The sequence below is a fragment of the Rhamphochromis longiceps genome, linkage group LG13 (genome assembly GCF_057381845.1).
Source record: "Rhamphochromis longiceps isolate RC_006_pf linkage group LG13, R_longiceps_female_GT1.1, whole genome shotgun sequence".
In the NCBI taxonomy this organism is placed as follows: Eukaryota; Metazoa; Chordata; class Actinopteri; order Cichliformes; family Cichlidae; genus Rhamphochromis; species Rhamphochromis longiceps.
In genome coordinates this window covers 15,769,964-15,788,979 of record NC_140569.1, presented here as the reverse complement: position 1 = coordinate 15,788,979, position 19,016 = coordinate 15,769,964, and the positions used below count along the sequence as shown (strand labels likewise).

Sequence of the window (19,016 nt, the reverse complement as noted above, 5' to 3'; positions counted from 1 at the left end):
GGAGCAGAATTTGGTTGAAGATCTATTAGATGATTATTGTGTCTGAGTTATTGTAAAATCTGAACAATAGCCTCAGAGGAAGGATTATTGTTCAGTATGGACAGATGCCTGACTGTGACATAAGCTCATTGGCCCTTCAGCTGGATGAGCTAATAAGTATCAGCTGGATTAATTGAATTAAAGCAAAGGGTGTGTGTGATTTTGGTGTCACTGTAAAAAACAAAACAAAAAAACCCCCAATAAACAAATATTTCCATAATAACTTTTAATGATATTATAATTCAAGCAATGTTTAAGGCTTTGGCTCACAATGGAGGCCATTTCCACTCGTTAAGTCTAATCAACCCAAATCAGGTGAGTAATATAAAGTGTTATAAAAAAAAAAAGTAAAAACATAAATACACTAAGTGTGTGGTAGTTCATGGTTCTGTGTGTCTGTGGTTGTCCAGGTAGGGAGCTGACGTATAACGTCAGAGGGCCTGTCAGTTGCCAAATTACAGTTTTTGTATTATTGTATTAGAATTTTTTTTCCTGTTGCAGCTTTAATGGCATAAATTACAGACAACCCAATGGCTTGTTCAACCTTTGACATGATTGCCACTCCAAAGAGTGCAATTGCAGCATAAATAGATGAGTCATCCTCTTCATGTTTTCTGCAGTGGTGAACTTATTGTCCTGTAGAGCCATTGACAGACCTGAATGGCTAAATTATGCTTGCACTTTCTTGCATCAGCTGGAGAGCAGGATAGGAGGAGCCAAACCAGGGAAAAAAAACTATTGTGAAGGAAGTCATGATCTATTCACATAGGATATATCGTTTAAAACACTGCAATGTCACATTTTACTTTGAAAAAACACTGTTAAACAGCTGCTAAAGTGACAATAAAACTTTTATTCATGTACATCATAATACACGAATTGGATCTGTACATAAATATTGCATTTCACCCAGAAAATGATCAAAATACACGTTGAATTAAAAGGAAAACTGACTTCAAAGGATTTCAAAAGAGTGAAAATAAGCTGGTGTTAAGAAGAAGACTGAAAAATCTTTGAATGAATTGTAAAATCCAGAACTACTACAAATCTATAAAAATCTTCCGAGATGCGGTAAAACAAATTTTAACACCTGAACTCTTTATAAATGCTATAAAATATTTTGGTTGAAATGCATTCTTAGCTTACCTGTCTTTGCTTGCACACACACACACACACACACACACACTGTGCATCAATGATGTCGGTGCAAAAAAACAATACAAACTTTGAATGCGCGTATAAGTCACGTCAACATGCAATAGAAAGACAGATGGTGAGGCCAACAGCAGGCGTGAACAGAGCAGTAATTAACGTTCACTTATTACATTTTTTTCCTCTAAATATCAAAAGTTTTCCAATAGCACCAACTTCATTTTTTTTACTAAGTTATAAAACAATGGGCTGTAATGGAAGGCTTCTTGAATAGGAGTTCCATTAGGCACTATGCTAAACCCCTTCGAGTTTGTGACATCAGTAACTTAAGTGAAGAGTACATCAAGTACCTTTAACATAATTGCTCTTAAATAAAGCTGCATCAGTAGGCAGTTCCACATACTAATGTGTAATCACACGCATCGCTTTGGGAGAATCTGGAGTATCTGTTTTTCATCAGTTCTCCTTTCGACCCAAATTAGCAACAACGTCCCACTGGAGTCGTTCTGTGAAAGTGGAATGCTGTCTAATACAATATCTACACTGACCTGAGTAACTAAAGCACTTGAAAGACAGGCAGCAAGATCATTATCATCTTACCGCCCTATTGTGAGGCAGTACTTGTGAATTAAAGAAAAAATAGTTCTCACTGATAAATGTGACAGTTAAAAAGTGATTGCCAATGTGAGTTATCCTGGCAGACTGACATACAAACTGGGCCATGTTCTAGCTTTTCATACCACACAATGCTCTCCGTTATCTTCATAAAAGTGATGAAACAACAAAGCTCAACGCAAGATAATGAAGCTTCTGACCTGCTCACACAGCAGTTACTATGACAAGGAGATGATTTAAGAGCATATAAAAGTTTGTAATTGTCAGTCAGGCACTTTGCACAGACACTGCGCTGTGAGGCGGTGACACTTGCGCCTTGTGTTACACTGGTGTGAAATCATTCCATACCTGCAACTGTTGAGTTTATAAAAACAGTTACCTGGCACGGGTATATCATCGCTGGCGTTTATACCTCAGTGCAAATATGCATGTGAGCATATTGTTGAAGTATGTATTAACAGTGCATTTAGGTGTAAACTGTGTGAGCAGCACCTCGTTGTAAAGGCCAGAATGCAGTTTTCAAAGTTTCCAAAGCGAACTTTGGTAGATGATGCTTGGTCATTGTGTTGTAGATATGGATGAAAGGTTTCTCATCAGTACCAAGAAAAGCAACACTTTTTAAGCCTCAACAACACAAAGCAGATGGAAAATATCAGCAGGTACTGAAAAGGCTCTAAGGAACAAAATGTAAGAAGGTGACAAAGCTTTGGAACATGGTGAGACAACAGAATCGCGCAAAAAGGCTTTTACTGTGAAGGGAACTTGGCAGCGTGGCCTTTGGAGAAAGCAGGAGGTGGTTTTTAAAGCACTCTGTTTTGAGGTGGGACGGTGTTTGGTTCTGTGGTTGCCTGAAGAATGTTAGGGCTCATCCTCATCTCGTCTTTAGGATGGCTGGTACTCGACGATGGGAAGCAGCTTGGTGACGTGCCCGATACCTTTGGTTACCCCCTCTCTGAAGAGAATCTTTGCTCCCACCTTCAGATATTCTGGATGCTTGATGAACTTGAAGAGAACCACCGCTTTCTCTCCCGTCCTCAGCTCCTCCTGTTGTACAGTGGTGTAGCACGAGAACAGGAATCAAACAAAGGCAGGATTATTAATGAGATAGGTGATCTGGGCCAAATACAGCAGCAGAGGCTTTAGTGGCACTAAATTAGAAATTAACCTGTGGGCTGTTCTTTTAAATGAAAGATGAGTGTTTCTGTGTATATATAATTGCACTTTTAAACTTGCAGATTTAATTTTAAAATCAATCAGTGGAATAGTGACACCAAGATTAAGATTAAAGGGCACACACTCAACAAACAAATAAAATAGCTCTGTAGTGCCAATAGAGTCCTTAAAAAAATCCCAGAAAGGATTTGTTATAATTCTGGATTGTATCAAAATTCTTGGTTTCTCTTGTTTTGAATCACTGCTGTATCATTTCAGAGCAGACACTAAACAGAATAGTTTTTTGGATTCCTGGTTTGAAAGACTGATAATGTGAGAAAACCAAGATACACCTACCCAGAGCCTTTCACATCTTTAAGTACTCTTGTAGCTGGCAATAGATTGCTTGTAGCTAGCAGAAGGAAGTACTTCTGTTGTAAAAGAGAGGAGCAACTGTGCTCACCATGAAAGAAATGGATTATGTTCTACACGACAAATCTGAACACCCATCTGAGGATTTAACTCCATTGGTCACCAGCCATTACACACTGTTAATAAACCACGTAGCCTGTGACAAACATGGATTTATTGATGAGTGTGTCTCCTGCCTTGAAAACACCATTTTTTCACTTTCTCTGTGTTAATGAGAGCATTTTAGCTCAGCGGATGGACCAACCTTGCCATACACTGCTTCCACTGTTGCAGTTTGTCTCACATTGCCAATGTGCACAGTAACCTGGAAGCCCTTGTGGAAGGTCTTGGCATGGAAAAGCAGGACAATCTCAGCCTCAAACATCCAGCAGATGGTAGGATCCATCTCTGGGCTCACCATCACCATGCCCTGTAAGTGGAAAACATATGGATGGTGTACATACATAGTTCAGATTTGTATGAAAATAATGATTTCAAATTCCAAGTTTTTTTTACTGCAATTTACATTAACCAATAGATAGATATATTATACTTTTAATGTGATTAACTAATAAAACACTAATTTAGACAAGCTCTGAGTCTGACCTTGCGCAATAATGAGCGGTCAAAGTTGCCCAGAGCAAGTGTAGCAGCCTGGCCCGCCCTGAGCACCCTGCATGCCGAGCGGTTCCTTTGGATGCTGCCTACGGTCAACTGGTGGAACTGACCCGAGTCTGTGGGCCCTACTACAAGATGATCCCCTTCGCGGCAAATACCACTGTAAGACCAGAGAGAATAGCGAGTCAGAGGGATTTCTGGGTTAAAAACAAAGAACCCACTTAACCTGTAATGAAACAATAATTTCAACATACTGACCTGTATAGAGTACCTCCAACCACTGTCCCCACCTCTGGAACTGTGTAGATCTCATCCACCTGCAATGATGCACATGGCTGTCATTCAGATCAAAATAATCTGTGTATTTACACTGTGCATTTGGAAGACAGTAGCTCACAGCCAGAAGATCATTTTGCACGGACAGACAAACTTTATTTCATTTTAATGTTGTGGAGTCTGTAACTTACAATATAAAGCGCCTTAAGGCGACAGTTGCTGGAAACTAACGCTCTATAAATAAAATCGAATTGAATTGAACTGAATTGAATTATTTCAGACTGACCTGAAACTCTGTTAGCTGCTGCATTAGTTCCTCCTGCTCCTTGCTGTTGCTCAGAGGAGGGATGATGTTGAAGAAAACTTTAAGCAAATCTAGACTCTCTCCAGAAACACTGGACAAGGTGAAGATTGGCGTGATGCTGAGAGAGAGTTTCAGGAAAAAATAAAAATGATTACTTTCCAGTTTTTGTTTACAGTATTTATTATAGAAGGAGTGCAAACTTTACTGCATGTTATTAAATGGAAAACTGCACTTGTGTGTTTCATACCTTGGTGACTGTGCAAACTGCTGTGCTGCTGTGACAGCATCATCTGTACTGCTTACAACCATGGGCACCTTGTTGCAGCCTGGTTGCTTCAAGACACGCTCCAACTGCCGCACTGTGCGCTCAACAGTGGCCCGTGTGCAGAGGTCCACTTTACTGATAACAATGAAGATGGGAACCTTCAGTGCCATGGCAAGGCCAAGATGCTCCCGTGTGGTACCAGCTGGAAAAGAATGAGAAGGAGAGGAAGAAAGAAAGAGGATTTACCTGGGATTTTGCATTGCTTATATCTTGCCTACTACTTGTTCACCAAAAATAGCTTTCACAAGCAAGCAGACAAAGGCAATGTTTATTTAATGTCATGTTTTCAGAAGGGATGAAGTCTTCCTAAACACACGTAAATACTATTGCCTAAGCTAAATCCAACCTATAAACCTCCAACTGTTGACTCGGTAATCCAAATAAGACTTTGCAAGAAATTTAAAAAGATACGCCAATTCAAACAGGGGATTTATTCTTTGTACAAACACAACAGCTGCCCTCTGAGTCTCAAACACCTATTGCTTAGCATAAGAGTGCTTATCTACAAACCCAGACTTAATGCAAATCAAAGACTATATACACGAAGGGTTATATAGCACATACCACAATAAAAGACTTTTATGTCATTAGAGAAACAGTTTGAGGATAGGACTGATTCAAAGTATTCAAACATATACTGTAACTATGTCTCTGATGTTTCCACGAGTGCCAAATAGTAGCTCTTCTAAACAAAGTGACTTCTCATGTTCTCTTAATTTTGGTCTCAAGAAGATTCACATTTCAGAAAAACACAAACTGAGTTTTGAAAAAAAAATTGAGGTGAGGTAAATGTGTCACAGTGCAGTAAAAAGTAAAGCATAACTAAATGATGCAAAAAGATTACTCGCCCTTTGGCTTCTTAGCTTAAAAGTTACAACCCAAGAGAAGCCCTATGCATTACACGGATCCATTACGCTGTTTCATAATTAAAGCTGTAGTTCTTGGGTTGCAGACGGCATGTCCCTTCCTATCTACATTCTTGACCCCATTTTCCCTGCACGTCCTATTTTAGAACAGACACCCACATAAACACAGTAACGCCTACGCTGCATTAATAAGGGTTATTTAAGTATAAACAAATATACACTTAGGAACTTAATTTATCCATGCCCTTTTTATGAAAAAAATGCATTGTACTTTAATGTGTTTTTAATTATTTTGCTAAAAATCAGAAATAAATGTATTATCCTGTTGTTACAAATTATTTAAATTACCTTTATTTTTACTGAGTGTAGTTATTCGTTTGATGCTGACAGTGTTATTAGTTATTTACTCAAAGATAGACAAACCATTGCAGAACAGTGTAAATAAACAAGGAGTACAGATAGGACTTTCTGAAGCATTTAATTATACTCTGACTGTGCCCAATAAACCCTTTAGTATTTTTTAATATTTAATAATCAGTTATGTTTTTGCGTTAGCACTAAAACTAACTGCTTATGAAATTGCAGTATTTCAATTTAATACTGTTTAGAAATAAACAGCCTCGGAAAATAACACAGACTTATTTTGGCATGGAATCAGTCAACTCATATAATCAAAATAAGCTTAAATAGCAGTTCAACCCTGGAAGAAAACACAAATCCCATCAGGGTTGTGTCAGGAAAGGAATCCAACATAAAAACACTGCCAAATCAAACAGGCAGAGCTAACTGCTGTGGCAACCCCTTGTGAATAATAAGAGCAGCTAAAAATATATATTTTTTTAATTGGCTCTGTAATGTCATGGTTTTCATATCGGCCTAAAAGTGAAAGATCTCTTGTTCGCTCCCAGGAAGTGACACAAAGCCCTTTGGGGCTGTGTCGGGAAATCTGGGATAAAATCTACCAAATGAAAAACGCGAAACAACCCCTTGTGAGTAAGGGAGAAGCCAAAAGTACAGCCATGCATTAACAGCAGATGCATATAGCTCATCCAATAACTCCAACCGGATGTGAGCTACAGCACTTAATGACTAACATCTCAAAGGCTCAGGTTTCCTATACAGGCTTTAGTGCCACTTGCGAAACGTAAACAAAACTACAGCTTTCTTAATAATAATATATTACTTTGGTGTATTGCATAGAGGACTGTTTCCAGATGGTCTCTTGCCTTGAGCAAAGGGTTCTTATCTGTGTTCACTGATACACACTGAAATGCTGTGTGTCACAATGGGTGAATGGTCTAAGGGTGTGCCACCTGGTATTGTTGGTGTAAATCCCAAACGGCTTTGTAGTGCAACACTTATTCATATTTATATTTTCAGCTCTAACAGCAAACATAATCAAACAGTATGTTTTCAAATGTAAAACAGAAAGCTGTTTAGGCTGACCAACGAGTCTCGGAGGCTCAGGTTTCCAAGTAGGTCCTTCCTGGATACAAGCTTCCTGCACTCAATGTCAGCTAATGCTATCATGAAAATGTTGGGGTTGAGCACATTATACAATAACACATTACCTATAAATAGAACAAGATGTGAAACATAATACTGAAGTAAGGTTTAGTGATTTCATTTTTACAGAAGAATAAAAATACAGGAAGAACTTGGGTAAAGCTGGACTGTGAAGATCCGATTTGCATCACAACAATATGCAAATCAGCATGTTTCTTTTGCCTCTGGAAGAGTGTAGCACCTGATCAACTTATCTGAATTCTCTTCTTATCTTTGGTTATATGGTAAAAACACATGTCAAGCCTTAACCCCACCGAAAAGGCCAAATGCTTGCAAGATTTGAGAAAACCTCTTGTGACTGTCAAGTGCAATGCTGAAATACACACTAGCTTTGCAAGAGCGCAGCACTATCCCCAGTGGGTCAAAGTACTCTGCCCTGAAATTATGATATCTGAGATATTTTGGGACTTACACTGCCAAGCAAAGATGAAGGTTGGTTTATTGCATAACCTCAGCTATCACATGTCAGCAAAGTGCCAAGCCATAACTGTGCACTACAGTGTGGGGGTATGGTGTACACAAACATGGGCTATCTCTCAACCAGAACAGCAAACTGCATTACTATCTTGCACAACAACAGTTACATTTGAATAGAACTTGGAGAAAATTTAATCGTTCACTTAACCTTGGAGATCCTTAAAAAAGACATCCACCTTGGTCCCTAATGGACATAAATGTCCATTCCCCAAAAAGTGCAATAAAAATCTTATGTATTAATATTTTTTTCCACTTTAAATTGGTCAGTCTTTTAAAACTACTTCTCCCTGAAATATTCATATAAAGTTTTAATTATATTTTCGTTGTTTTAACCCTTTAAATCCCAGTTGTATTACACGAGCGCCCTGTTTTTTTTAGCCCAAAAAACAAAAAAACTAAATATTTTCCAAAAAAAACATTTGAAGTAATATTTGATTGTTATTATAATTAGGCCTTTAGATGGTCCAAAGATTGGCACCAAAATTCATTTTGACCTGCCATTATTTTTTTTGCAGGAGCACATTAAAAAAAAAAATGCATCCACCTTTAAGCCTATGTCCATTCCCCAAAATGTGCAATAAAAATATTAAATATTAATTTTTTTTTTCACTTTAAATTGGTCAGTCTTTTAAAACTACTTCTCCTTGAAATATTCATGTCAAGTTTTAATTACATTTCGCGGATTTTAACCCTTTATATCCCGGTTTCGTCACATGAGCGCACTGCTTTTTTTGCCCCAAAAAACATAAAACTTGAATATTTTCCAAAAAAAACATTTGAGGTAATATTCAATTGTTATTATAATTAGGCCTTTAGATGGACTAAAGATTGGCACCAACATTCATTTCGATCGCCTTTTTTTTTTTTTTTCAGGACCAGAAAATGGTCTCCAGGCGGCAAATGCTCCTCCTCTAGGCCGAAATAAGTGCATCTTGCCGGGGTAAGTCGCGACGATTACCGGGGCACGATCACCGGGGACCCCTTTTTCCAGCACACACGCCCGATACCACGTGACAACAAATACGTCATTTCCTGTTGACTAAAAAAAAAAATGCACCCTCTCATGGTCCTAGGGACCAAAAAATGGTCCCGCCCGATCAGCGGGCGAAGCCGCTGCTGCACGCCGGAGATGAGGCTTCATTTCCGGCAGGTCTGTCCAAGCAGCCCGCTGTTTTCCAGCAGAGGTCAAATGTGAAGCAAGGGCGCCACCCGGTGGACAAATAAAAAAATTACAACTCTAAGGCCTGTAGTCCAAAACGAAACCTAAGCTGGAAACCTGACGATCCCTTTGACCGTAATTTTTCTGGCGTGAAAAATAGCGTTTATAATGGGTTTCAATGTGGACATTTTTGTCCAAAGGGACTAAGGTGGATGCATTTCTGTAGCTTAGCCATTTTAGGCTAATTCAATGAATTTACACCACAATTATAAAATATAATTAAAAAGAAAATTCTTTGACAAATTTGGCTATATTCCACTCAACACAGTGAAAATGGTTTAAAATTAAAAATGCAAAAGACAATAAATGTCCCTAAGGACCTCTGAGGGTTTTTAATACTCACCAATTCCAGTATTCGCACTGACCACAAGCATTGCAAAATCTGGACAATAACTGGTGAGGCCAAAGATGGTGGTTTTCAAGTACTTGTGGTGACCCGCCAGATCAATGAATGTGATCATTTTAGAGGCACTCTCACAAATCTCCTCTGCTGTCCGAGACTCGCTGTAATTCACAACCTAAAAAAAGAAAACAAACAAACAAACAAAATTAGCTATCAGTTACTAACATTTCATGCAGATGGAGTAGTTTAATATATATCAGAATAGGAATCTGTAGTAAAACATCCAAAATTGTAAAAATTATGATATAATGGATGTATTTACTCTTTGCTACTTATCACAACTGATGTAAAAGTACATAAATAAGGTGTAATATATATTATTTTATAGAGGACGTTTTCTCACCTCTCCTTTGCTGTTAAAGCCAAGAATCTCAAAGCTAATGCTCGAAGTACGTCCAGTCTGAATCTCATGTAGATGTCTGAAAAGGTTGAGCCTCGCTCTTCCCCGTCCATTGTCCAGCTCACCTTGTGTCAAAACACCCAAAAGAGTGGACTTGCCCGAGTCCACATTGCCCAGTACGGCTACTCGTAGGTCTAAGAACTAAGGAGAAAAACACAACACCAAAATGACTTAAAAATGCCCAAGAATTTAAACATCCAGAGATATCCATGTGCAGGTAGCCACACTAACCTGCTGGTCATCTGGCACTTTGCGAATGAGAACTTCAGCAATCTTACGAGGCACATCAGAGTCACAGTCCACCTCTCGCTCTCTTAAAATTGTGATGTCCGCTCCAACTCTGTCACGAAAAACAAACGTAAGTACAGTTCTTTGTGTTTTGGTAGATGAGGTAAACTACAACAGCAGAATAACTATCAGTCAGTAAACGGAATAAAAATACTGGACTTACTTCTCTGCAAGCCGATGGAGCGTTTTTAGTGAAGCCCTCATTTCCTCCTCTGATAGTCCCACCAGCATGCCATTGTCCTCGACACCTATTTGATAGACAGCTTCACCTCGGCCCTCCTGCAGTCGCCATTTCATTTGTGTTGCTAAGTGCTCAAAGCGGTATTGTGTGGGGTTCACTAGCTTGAGCTATTCAAGAAAAGAAATTACTAATTAGTACTCAACACTATTTTGGACATAAACAAATGATTACTGTAGGACCAAGGCAATAAAAAAGCTCTATATTGACAAGAAGCGGCTGTCCTGATACTACAAATGCTCTAGTAACTAGAGATTAACTTAATCCACAGTGGTGTTATATTTCAATGGAAAGACTGCCCCTATATATTCACACATACTGCATACTGATAAATTTCCAATAACATCCACATCACAAGAATTGATCCATATATAAATCAGTTTTATGGTGTTATGTAAAGCATTTTAGCTCTATGAACAAAACAAAGACTTTGCGTCACAGCTAATTTGCTTACCTTGTACTCTATATTTCCCTCTTCAGCCTAAGAGACAGGGAGTAAAACAAAGAGAGACAGAAAAGAAACAACAGCTGTAAAACTGTAAGGAAGACAACAGACTATTGATTTGTTTAAAGAGAAAAAGAAAAGCAGTTTGACTGAATGTGCAGTCAGTGTTCTCTATGAATAGGCAGTCACTGAGAGCTATACAAACAGGCTAACCGCTTGCTTAGCCTTACACAGCGACTTAATATGTTATTACACATTACATACACATGCTTAAAAGTCAAAATCAATACATTTAAGGTAAACCAAGTCGCGAAAATATCTGTCATGTAATCACTTATGACAGGGGACCTAGTTATATTCAGTGATCAGCTGACAGCAATTTTATACTGGGCAGTTTATGATCAGTAAAGGTTAAAGAACAGTTTAGGATTAAGTGTCACGTTTAAAAAACGCAGCTGGTGGGTAATGACAACACACGGAGGTCACTGTACAATAAATAAATAAATAAATACATGTAAAAAAAAAAAAAGTTTTGTGTAGTAACACAGTCCTTGGCTGAGTGAATGTCAGACACTCACAGTATCACTATCTAGAGGTCGGCTGGCTGAGCTATGCACCCGCCCCCTATTTACAAACACAGCTGATCTTCTTTTGCTAGCTAGCAAAATACTTGCATTTTTTTAATCAAAAAACTTTCAATTAACATACGTTAGGCCTATTTCTGCAAAACTACTGTAAATAGAAAGTCGTAAGCCAACAGCAAACGCAAAACTTCTACGCTTGAAATGGTACCATTCATTTTCTTTGTACCGACTAGCTACGTGTCACTGCAGGTTCAAAGACAAGTCAATAGTGGGGAAGCTAACCCTCAAAACAGGAAATACAATGACAAACCTACGAGTAGCGTTACAACAGACAAAAATCCATTTGCTTACTCTTAGTGACAGGCTTTCCAGTGCCCGGGAAATATTAACTCGAAATAGCTAATTGTGCGCGTATTTTTAGCCTTACCTCTGGAGGTAGATACGGGGTGTTATTGCTTGGTTTGAAGTTGCGGGATAATCGAGCTTTTGCTTTCTTGTTCTTTGCAGAGGATTTTTTGGGGGCTACCCCATAGCCATTCGCAGGCTTGCCGCTGGACACACCACCAGATCCAGAGCTGTGTCCGTTTCCTGAGCCAAATAACTCCGATACCCGCGCATCCATCGGCTACTTTGGGACCTAACTTGTTAGCTTACAACTACTTAGACAGATTCTGACGCTATATAAATAATATATACCTCGGGCCAGGCATTGGGGTGGTTGTAATTACCCCGATAATGGCAGTGTGCAGCCCCCAAAATAAAAAATAAAGCAATACCCTCCCCCCAAACTCCGCGAACTGAACAATAACAGCACCGGCCGAGACTACGGCTTTAAGTTTACAGTATGCCTACGTCACAGCCAAATGCCAATGGTGCGTTTGTTTTAAATAACTGCGTAGCGCGAGGGAGAGGTTCATTTTGTTTTCCTATTTACTCATATTGCATGTCAGTTTAAACCCCACCCGCCTACATCTAGATGTAAACATACTGGGTTTTCAGTGGTTTGCATCAGATGAAGGAAATAAGTGCGTAATATCCAGCTTGTTTACAAAGTTGATGACATCTAAAATATGTCACCAGTTTAATTATAAGGAATGTGACCTGCATGCCAACGCCCTTGAGGCTTTATTACCTCAGGTTTTGTATCTGTATGGTATTTCTGGGAAGATTCAACTTCATTATTTCAGCTGCTAAGAAAGACATAATTACTAACAATTATCATCTAGCCAGGTAAACTGAAAGTGGTTTGTTGAATTGATATCCAGCAAGCAGCGAAAAGAAACTGAGGGAATTGTAAAATGGTGTGATTTCTTGACCATAAGTTAGACAAGATGTGTTGAAAATACAGCTCTTATATATAAAATCTTCGGGATCCCGAGAACACAGTGGGTGAAAGGACAACATTGAACTTTTCAAATAGATTACTATTTGAAAAATTAAACTTGATTGGGCATTGTTATATTTGCAATCGAACTATATTTCAACCAGAACCTCATGACCGTCAAGCACATTTACCTTCAACGTTGTAAGGTATTTACATTTAGGTATTTATTTATGTATTTACATATTAAATTAGTGATTTTGTCATCTTGTACTGCTAAGATTAAGGGATTTATTTCTTTACACGTCACGTCATATACGCAAGGTTTTTCAATTCAAGTCTGGATATAAGCTGTTTCACAGACAGTTAAAATCAATGTAAAATCGGGTACCCAATTTTACACAATATTTAGTAATTTTGTTTGACCTATATTTTTTGCAGCCGCTTTAGCGACACCCAAAGGAAGTGATGTGTAAGCTAAACATTTTACAAACTCGATATGAATCACAATGCTGTGCAAAAGTCTTGTCACCCTTTGTTTCTTTATATTTTGCTAGTAAAGTGGGAACTAGGTGCAGGCTTTTATTGAAATGTGTGCAAACATAAATGCAAACAGAGTTTGCAAGGTAAAAAAACAAACTTTATAAGTCTAACCAGCTTGAAAGTCAATATTTGTATGGCCGCTTTATTCTTCAGCATGATGATGAGCTCTGTCTTAGGAAGGTTTCTTGCAGTTTCTTTAAGTAGTCTTCTGGAATAGTTCCCCAGGACATTATAAGCTCTTCTTTTGGTTGTTGGCTGCCTTTCATTCTCTTCGCTATCAAAATGATCCCACACTGCTTCAGTAGGTCAATCCATGACTGATACGCTGATGTGTTTGTATCCAGGCATTTTCAGTGTGTTTTGGATCGTTGCCAAAATTAAGCAATTGCAAATCCCACACTACAGAAATGGCATTGCATGGTGGATCTGATAGTACTTTTCTACAATCATACTTGCAACAATTTTAAGAAGACACTAACACAACTGCTGCTGTGTTTCACAGAGGGCTGTAGGCACTCACTGTTGTACGTCTAACCTGACCTCCCTTTTACATATTGATGATGATCTTGTGTAATATGGCATACTTCAGCGTTTTCTAACTGTTTCCCTTTCTTAAGCATGCAAGCATGCTTCCCTTTTAAGCAGCCACACTTCCACTGAGATAATTGATGATTAAGCTTCAGTGAACAGTAGATGGATCAACTGAAGGCCCAGATATACATCTAAGCTCCCGTGTCAAGTCTCTGGTGGATCTTTTTCTGTTTATTAAGAGCATGATTTTCATTTGCTATAGACAGGTTTGTAGGCTGCTTCTTGTTTTGTCCCCCACTTGTCCAATTTCAAATGTTTTAATGGACACACTGCACACTTTGCCGAGATACAGCAAGATTTTAGCTAATAGCGCCTTTGGAATTGCCTTATTGGTGCAAAAATACTATTTTATACCTGTCAAACTGTGTTATCTTGTGCATTATTCTGGAATTCAGTTAAAGACATGGGAACAATAGATGTGTTTTGGCAACAGGCAGCTAAAAGGATACAATTTAAAATAGATTATTTGCGAAGTTGTCTGTTATGTGTAGACTCAACACTGGTTGATTCTATGAGTTAAGTAAACATGTTTTGCTTCAGTGATTCATAGGTCGGTCAGTGAAAGTAGTCAGGTGCAAAGAGTGGACAGAAAATGAGTCAGCAGCCAGTGTTCAAAGAAAACCTTTGAAAGGCCTACAAAGAAAACTAAAGAACTAGTCCTCAAGACAACTTAAAAAATTACAACAAAGTCTGGCTTCTTGGAGGCAAAAGGGATGAGTGGTAGCATAAGACTTTTGAACAGTACTTTATTTGCATATTTATTGAAGATGGTTTATGGTCAAATCGATTTGATAAATCTTAAAGCTGGTTGACTGTAAAGAAATAGCATTTAAAGGCCTTTACTGCTTACGAATGTGTTTTTTTATAGAGTGTAACACTTACAGTTTACAGCAAACTTTCTTTCTGCAAAGAGGCTGAGAATTGAGAAAAGTCAGCCAACTCCCCTGATGGAAATGAATACTTACAGAGTGTGGAATTTCTGAGACTCGACACTGATTGGCTAGTCGATGTGTGATGAAGGGGCTCAGCCCATTCTGTCCTGGCTGAGAGAAGTGTTTGTGATTTTTATAGTCTTAAGTTCCATCAAACATCTGCATTCACATGCGGACGTACACACACTCACAACAGTCGCTTGTTCTTGGTCTTTTGGCGAGGATGGGTTATCCACTGGTGATTCTGTTGTGTGTGGGACTGCTCCACCAGACCACGAGGGCTGTCCATATGGATAAACTAGCAGACCAGAAGATTTGCGGAGATGCAGAGTGCTCATGTAAGTCTGAGCATTAAAAACAGAAGCATAGCAGAGCATGCAGGATGCAGCACGTTTCAAAATCAACAGTAGATGCTTATGTTTCGCATTCTTCTTTTGTATTTTTTCCTGTGCTGTATTAGATGTTCTCTCCATGGCCACAGTCTTGGATTACTTCATATCTCCTGACTGCCGATTTCTCAACCTCAGAAAGGGTCAGGTGGTTTATGTGTACTCCAAACTCATTGCAGCAGAGGGCGCTGGAGTCTTCTGGTCTGGAAGCGTATGTGCAGATTTTGTACACTGTTTAATGGCACTGTACACTTGAGTTGTGAAAGACAGAAGATGTGCAACAGCTGTGGTAAACAAACACAAACCTTCTGGCTTTTCTGACAAGAAAAGACATTTGGTTGCATATCAGAGTCCACCGTATCTGAAACGAGCAGGCTTTTCATTATGTCAAGTTTTGTAAGAAAGGTTATGCATAATACATATAGAGTGTGGTGCATGCTAATTTGCTGGAGTTATATTATTTTTGCTGGCAGATTTACAGTGAGCGGTACGTGGACCAGATGGGCATCATTGGATACTTCCCTGCAACTGTGGTGAAGGAGACACAGAGGTTTACAGAAAACACAGTTAAGATCCAAACAACTGTTAGTACATTGAATTCTTTTATGCAACATTTTTTTTAAATGAATGAATACTTTTTTTTCCCCATTCCATGTTAGGAAGTAGAACCTGATGTTTTGCTTGTCTTTCAGGACATGGACTTCTACTGCGATTAAGGGGCTGAAACCTCTTCCTTGTCAACTCTTTCTGTTAGTAACTCTGGCATTTATAAAGGACAAAGTATGCAGACATTAACTCAATGAGTCTTTTTGTCTATATTATTCCAACATTTTGATTATATAAATATATAAAAGTTAAAGAAATGAATTTTCCAGACACCTTTTTTATGATTTTTCTTGACTAGTAATTGCAATTATATTGTACTTGTCTTTGTTACACATCTAGAAACTGGCTTGAAGCTGCTTATGCTGAGAAATAGCTGCTGTGAAAATGATTAAATTCGTTTTCTAAAGCTTACAGTCTTTTTTTTTATTGGAGTCAAGGTTTCTTGGTAGTGTTATCAGAGACATCTTATAAAATCCTGACTTTTCATTCATTCTACTATGTTCTACTCCACTATGTTCTCAAAAGAAATGTCATCTAATAGAATTAATTTTTAAAAAAGTAATTTAAAAAAAAGTATCATGACTGGTGTGAAGAGCTCAGGACAGAAGGCCTAAATTCAGATTCTATTTTACATTTTTATTCATCCTATAGAGAAAAAATGTAAGTATCCAAAGATGTTATATGTGACAAAAATACATAAAACACTATTTAAAGTATTTTTGTTGTTGTTGTTTTTATCAGGGTATTCTTATTTTACCAGCATTTGAGACAACATGACAGCATGTTTTGATGGAGCAGCAGAAACACAGTGGTAATTTTCAAATAAATGAATGCATTTTCTAAAAATGCACCTGCTTTACTAAAAGCTCTGTTAGATGTTTCATGGTGATTTGGAAAAATACCCAGGTCAGACATCCTTAAAAGCTCACAAAGGCTGCTTATTGCCCTTTCACATTTTATGACTGTTATCGCTTTTCCAAAAAAAAAAAAAAAAAGAATAGTGCCACGTTTTTTTTTATACAAAATAAAAATGCTAAAATGCCCAAATGTTACGATGTATGAAATGAGTGCACGTTGTCTTCCAGTCTGTCTCTCTGCCTGCACTCACCCACCCTCCCACACGCCCACGCAGTTTCTAAAGATCTGTCATGATTAAACATGGCCTGGCATATTGTCGCTGTTAAGACTCTTTCCAAAGGATGATTTAAATCTCCTTTTGATTGGTTTTGAATCATCAGTCTTTTTTTTTTATTTCTGCGTCACAGTACCCACCCAGATAAAGTGCTGAATATAACATCTCAATCAAATCTTTCTTTGACGTTTCCAACTGTGGATTATCAAAGTTAGACATTTCATTTTGATAAAGGAAGACTCTATGATTTAGTTCATGCATTTCAGAGCTGCCATTTAGTGTCTCTGCCATCTCAAGAAGTCTCTCACATCACTACTGAATGCACAGATTTTTTTGATACTACTGCAAAATTGTGCATTTTCATCTTGTTTATTTCTGTTTGACTGGAGGCATTCTTTAGTAAGCTTTACAAGTTTAGGAAATAGGGCTGTCACATACATAATCGATTTAACCCATCACCTGCTCAGCCCAGATCAATATTAACCTGCTTTATATGTGCCACCAGTGAATGTCACTCAGAAAAAAACATGCCTGGGGCAAGGGTCTGATAGAGCAAGAGAAGAGAAGAGAAGAGAAGAGAAGAGAAGAGAAGAGAAGAGTGAAACATTTCCTGAAGGAAAACAACATCTGTTTTAATACGTGTTCATATTTGAATGAAATTCTAATCATTGCACAGCATCCACAGAGGAAGTGGATGATGAATGTGAATGTGATTGTTATTAACAATTGACCTAAAGAGGAGAAAAACTCTGCCTTTTTTCAGCTGATTGCCAATTGAAGTTGCGAGAGTATTTGTGTAAGCCTATGCAAAACCACAAAATTCACAAATCACGGCAAGTTCAGTCAGTCTTCTGTCAGACAGCTGTAGCTTTAGGGTGTCACCATGGTGACAGGCAGTGAAACTGTGACACAAGAGATTGATGTATGTGCATGTTTGTGTGTTTCTTCTGTGTGAGCTAAAGGAGCAGCTGGCAAACGCAAGAAACACTTTTTTCCTCCTTCCACCTTGTATCCCACCCACACCTCTGCGGTCAGCGGCATAGTGCCCCGTGGAGTTTGGAAATCAACAACCTCGGGGCTGGCTGCCAGCGAAGTGTGACATTTAAGACGTGATATGCATCTTCCTTTAGAATTTTCCAAAGTTGCCATGGCCAAAAAATGCTTTGCTTGCCTATGTGATCCAATTGGTGGCGATACATTTAAAAAACAAAAACAAAGAAATAATAAGAAAGAAAGAAAAAGATAAAAATAGTATATACCGTTCCACGCCTTTGAAACAGGAGTCGTGAGTTCGACTCCCAACCAGGGCGTTTGTATCCAGTAAGGGTCCCCGAGCTAGACCCCCCATGCTAACCAAGCCTACCTCGGATATGAGCTAAGTGGAAGGAAGGATGCTGGGGGGCTAGTGAGTATCAGTACCACGGACCAGGAGGAGACAATGAACATCCACAAGTACATCAAGAAGATGGCCGCAACCAAGTACAAGCTCCATAGAGGCAGGGGTGTACCACACCAGGCAAGATCCCAGGTGCATGCTGTGTAAAGATGCCGCTGAGACAATTCAGCACATTGCAGCACATAAGTGCATGATGCTCGCAGGCAGGGCATAGATGGAACGTCATAACCAAATTGCCAGCAGAATATCTGTGCCAAGTATGGCCTGGAAGTCCCGAGGTCAAAATGGGAGACATCCGATGGTCGAGAATGACCGAGCTAAGATCCTGGGACTTCCAGATACAGACGGCTAACCAACCGGAAATAGTAGTAGTGGAAAAGCAAAGGAAAACGGCTGTAGTGATAGATGTAGTGATACCTAATGACTGCAACATCAGGAAGAAGGAACAGGAGAAGCTAGAGAAGTACCAAGGGCTCAGAAAAGAGCTCGAGTGGTCCCACTGGTAATCAGAGCACTCGGTGCAGTAACCCCCCAAGCTAGGCGAGTGGCTCCAGCAGATCCCAGGAATAGCAGCCAAGATCTCTGTTCAGAAGAGCGCAGTTCTAGGAACAGCAAAGATACCGCACAGGACCCTCAAGCTCCTAGACCTCTGGTAGAGGACCCAAGCTTGAAGGACAACAGGGACAAGAGGGGATTTTTTTTTAAATAAATGTATATCTAAAATATAA

At 38.9% G+C, this 19,016-nt stretch overlaps 2 protein-coding genes across 2 annotated transcripts; one reads left to right on the top strand and one right to left on the bottom strand.

The window, feature by feature from the left end:
* Positions 1 to 857: 857 nt before the first annotated feature.
* Positions 858 to 12,225, bottom strand: gtpbp2a (GTP binding protein 2a). The gene is made up of 12 exons (XM_085427958.1): positions 11,806 to 12,225; positions 10,804 to 10,830; positions 10,275 to 10,459; positions 10,055 to 10,163; positions 9,767 to 9,964; positions 9,364 to 9,538; positions 4,815 to 5,034; positions 4,550 to 4,685; positions 4,246 to 4,304; positions 3,976 to 4,147; positions 3,635 to 3,799; positions 858 to 2,850 (listed from the first exon to the last, which is right to left on the bottom strand). The coding sequence occupies exons 1-12, from the start codon at positions 11,998 to 12,000 to the stop codon at positions 2,689 to 2,691; spliced, it is 1,803 nt and encodes a 600-aa protein (XP_085284084.1). The 5' UTR covers positions 12,001 to 12,225; the 3' UTR covers positions 858 to 2,688.
* Positions 12,226 to 14,934: 2,709 nt separating this feature from the next.
* On the top strand, positions 14,935 to 15,912 carry LOC146655547 (otoraplin-like). Its single transcript, XM_085428788.1, has 4 exons — positions 14,935 to 15,103; positions 15,226 to 15,365; positions 15,628 to 15,738; positions 15,847 to 15,912. Exons 1-4 carry the CDS (start codon positions 14,935 to 14,937, stop codon positions 15,868 to 15,870), a joined length of 444 nt encoding a protein of 147 aa, XP_085284914.1. The 3' UTR covers positions 15,871 to 15,912.
* Positions 15,913 to 19,016: the final 3,104 nt, after the last annotated feature.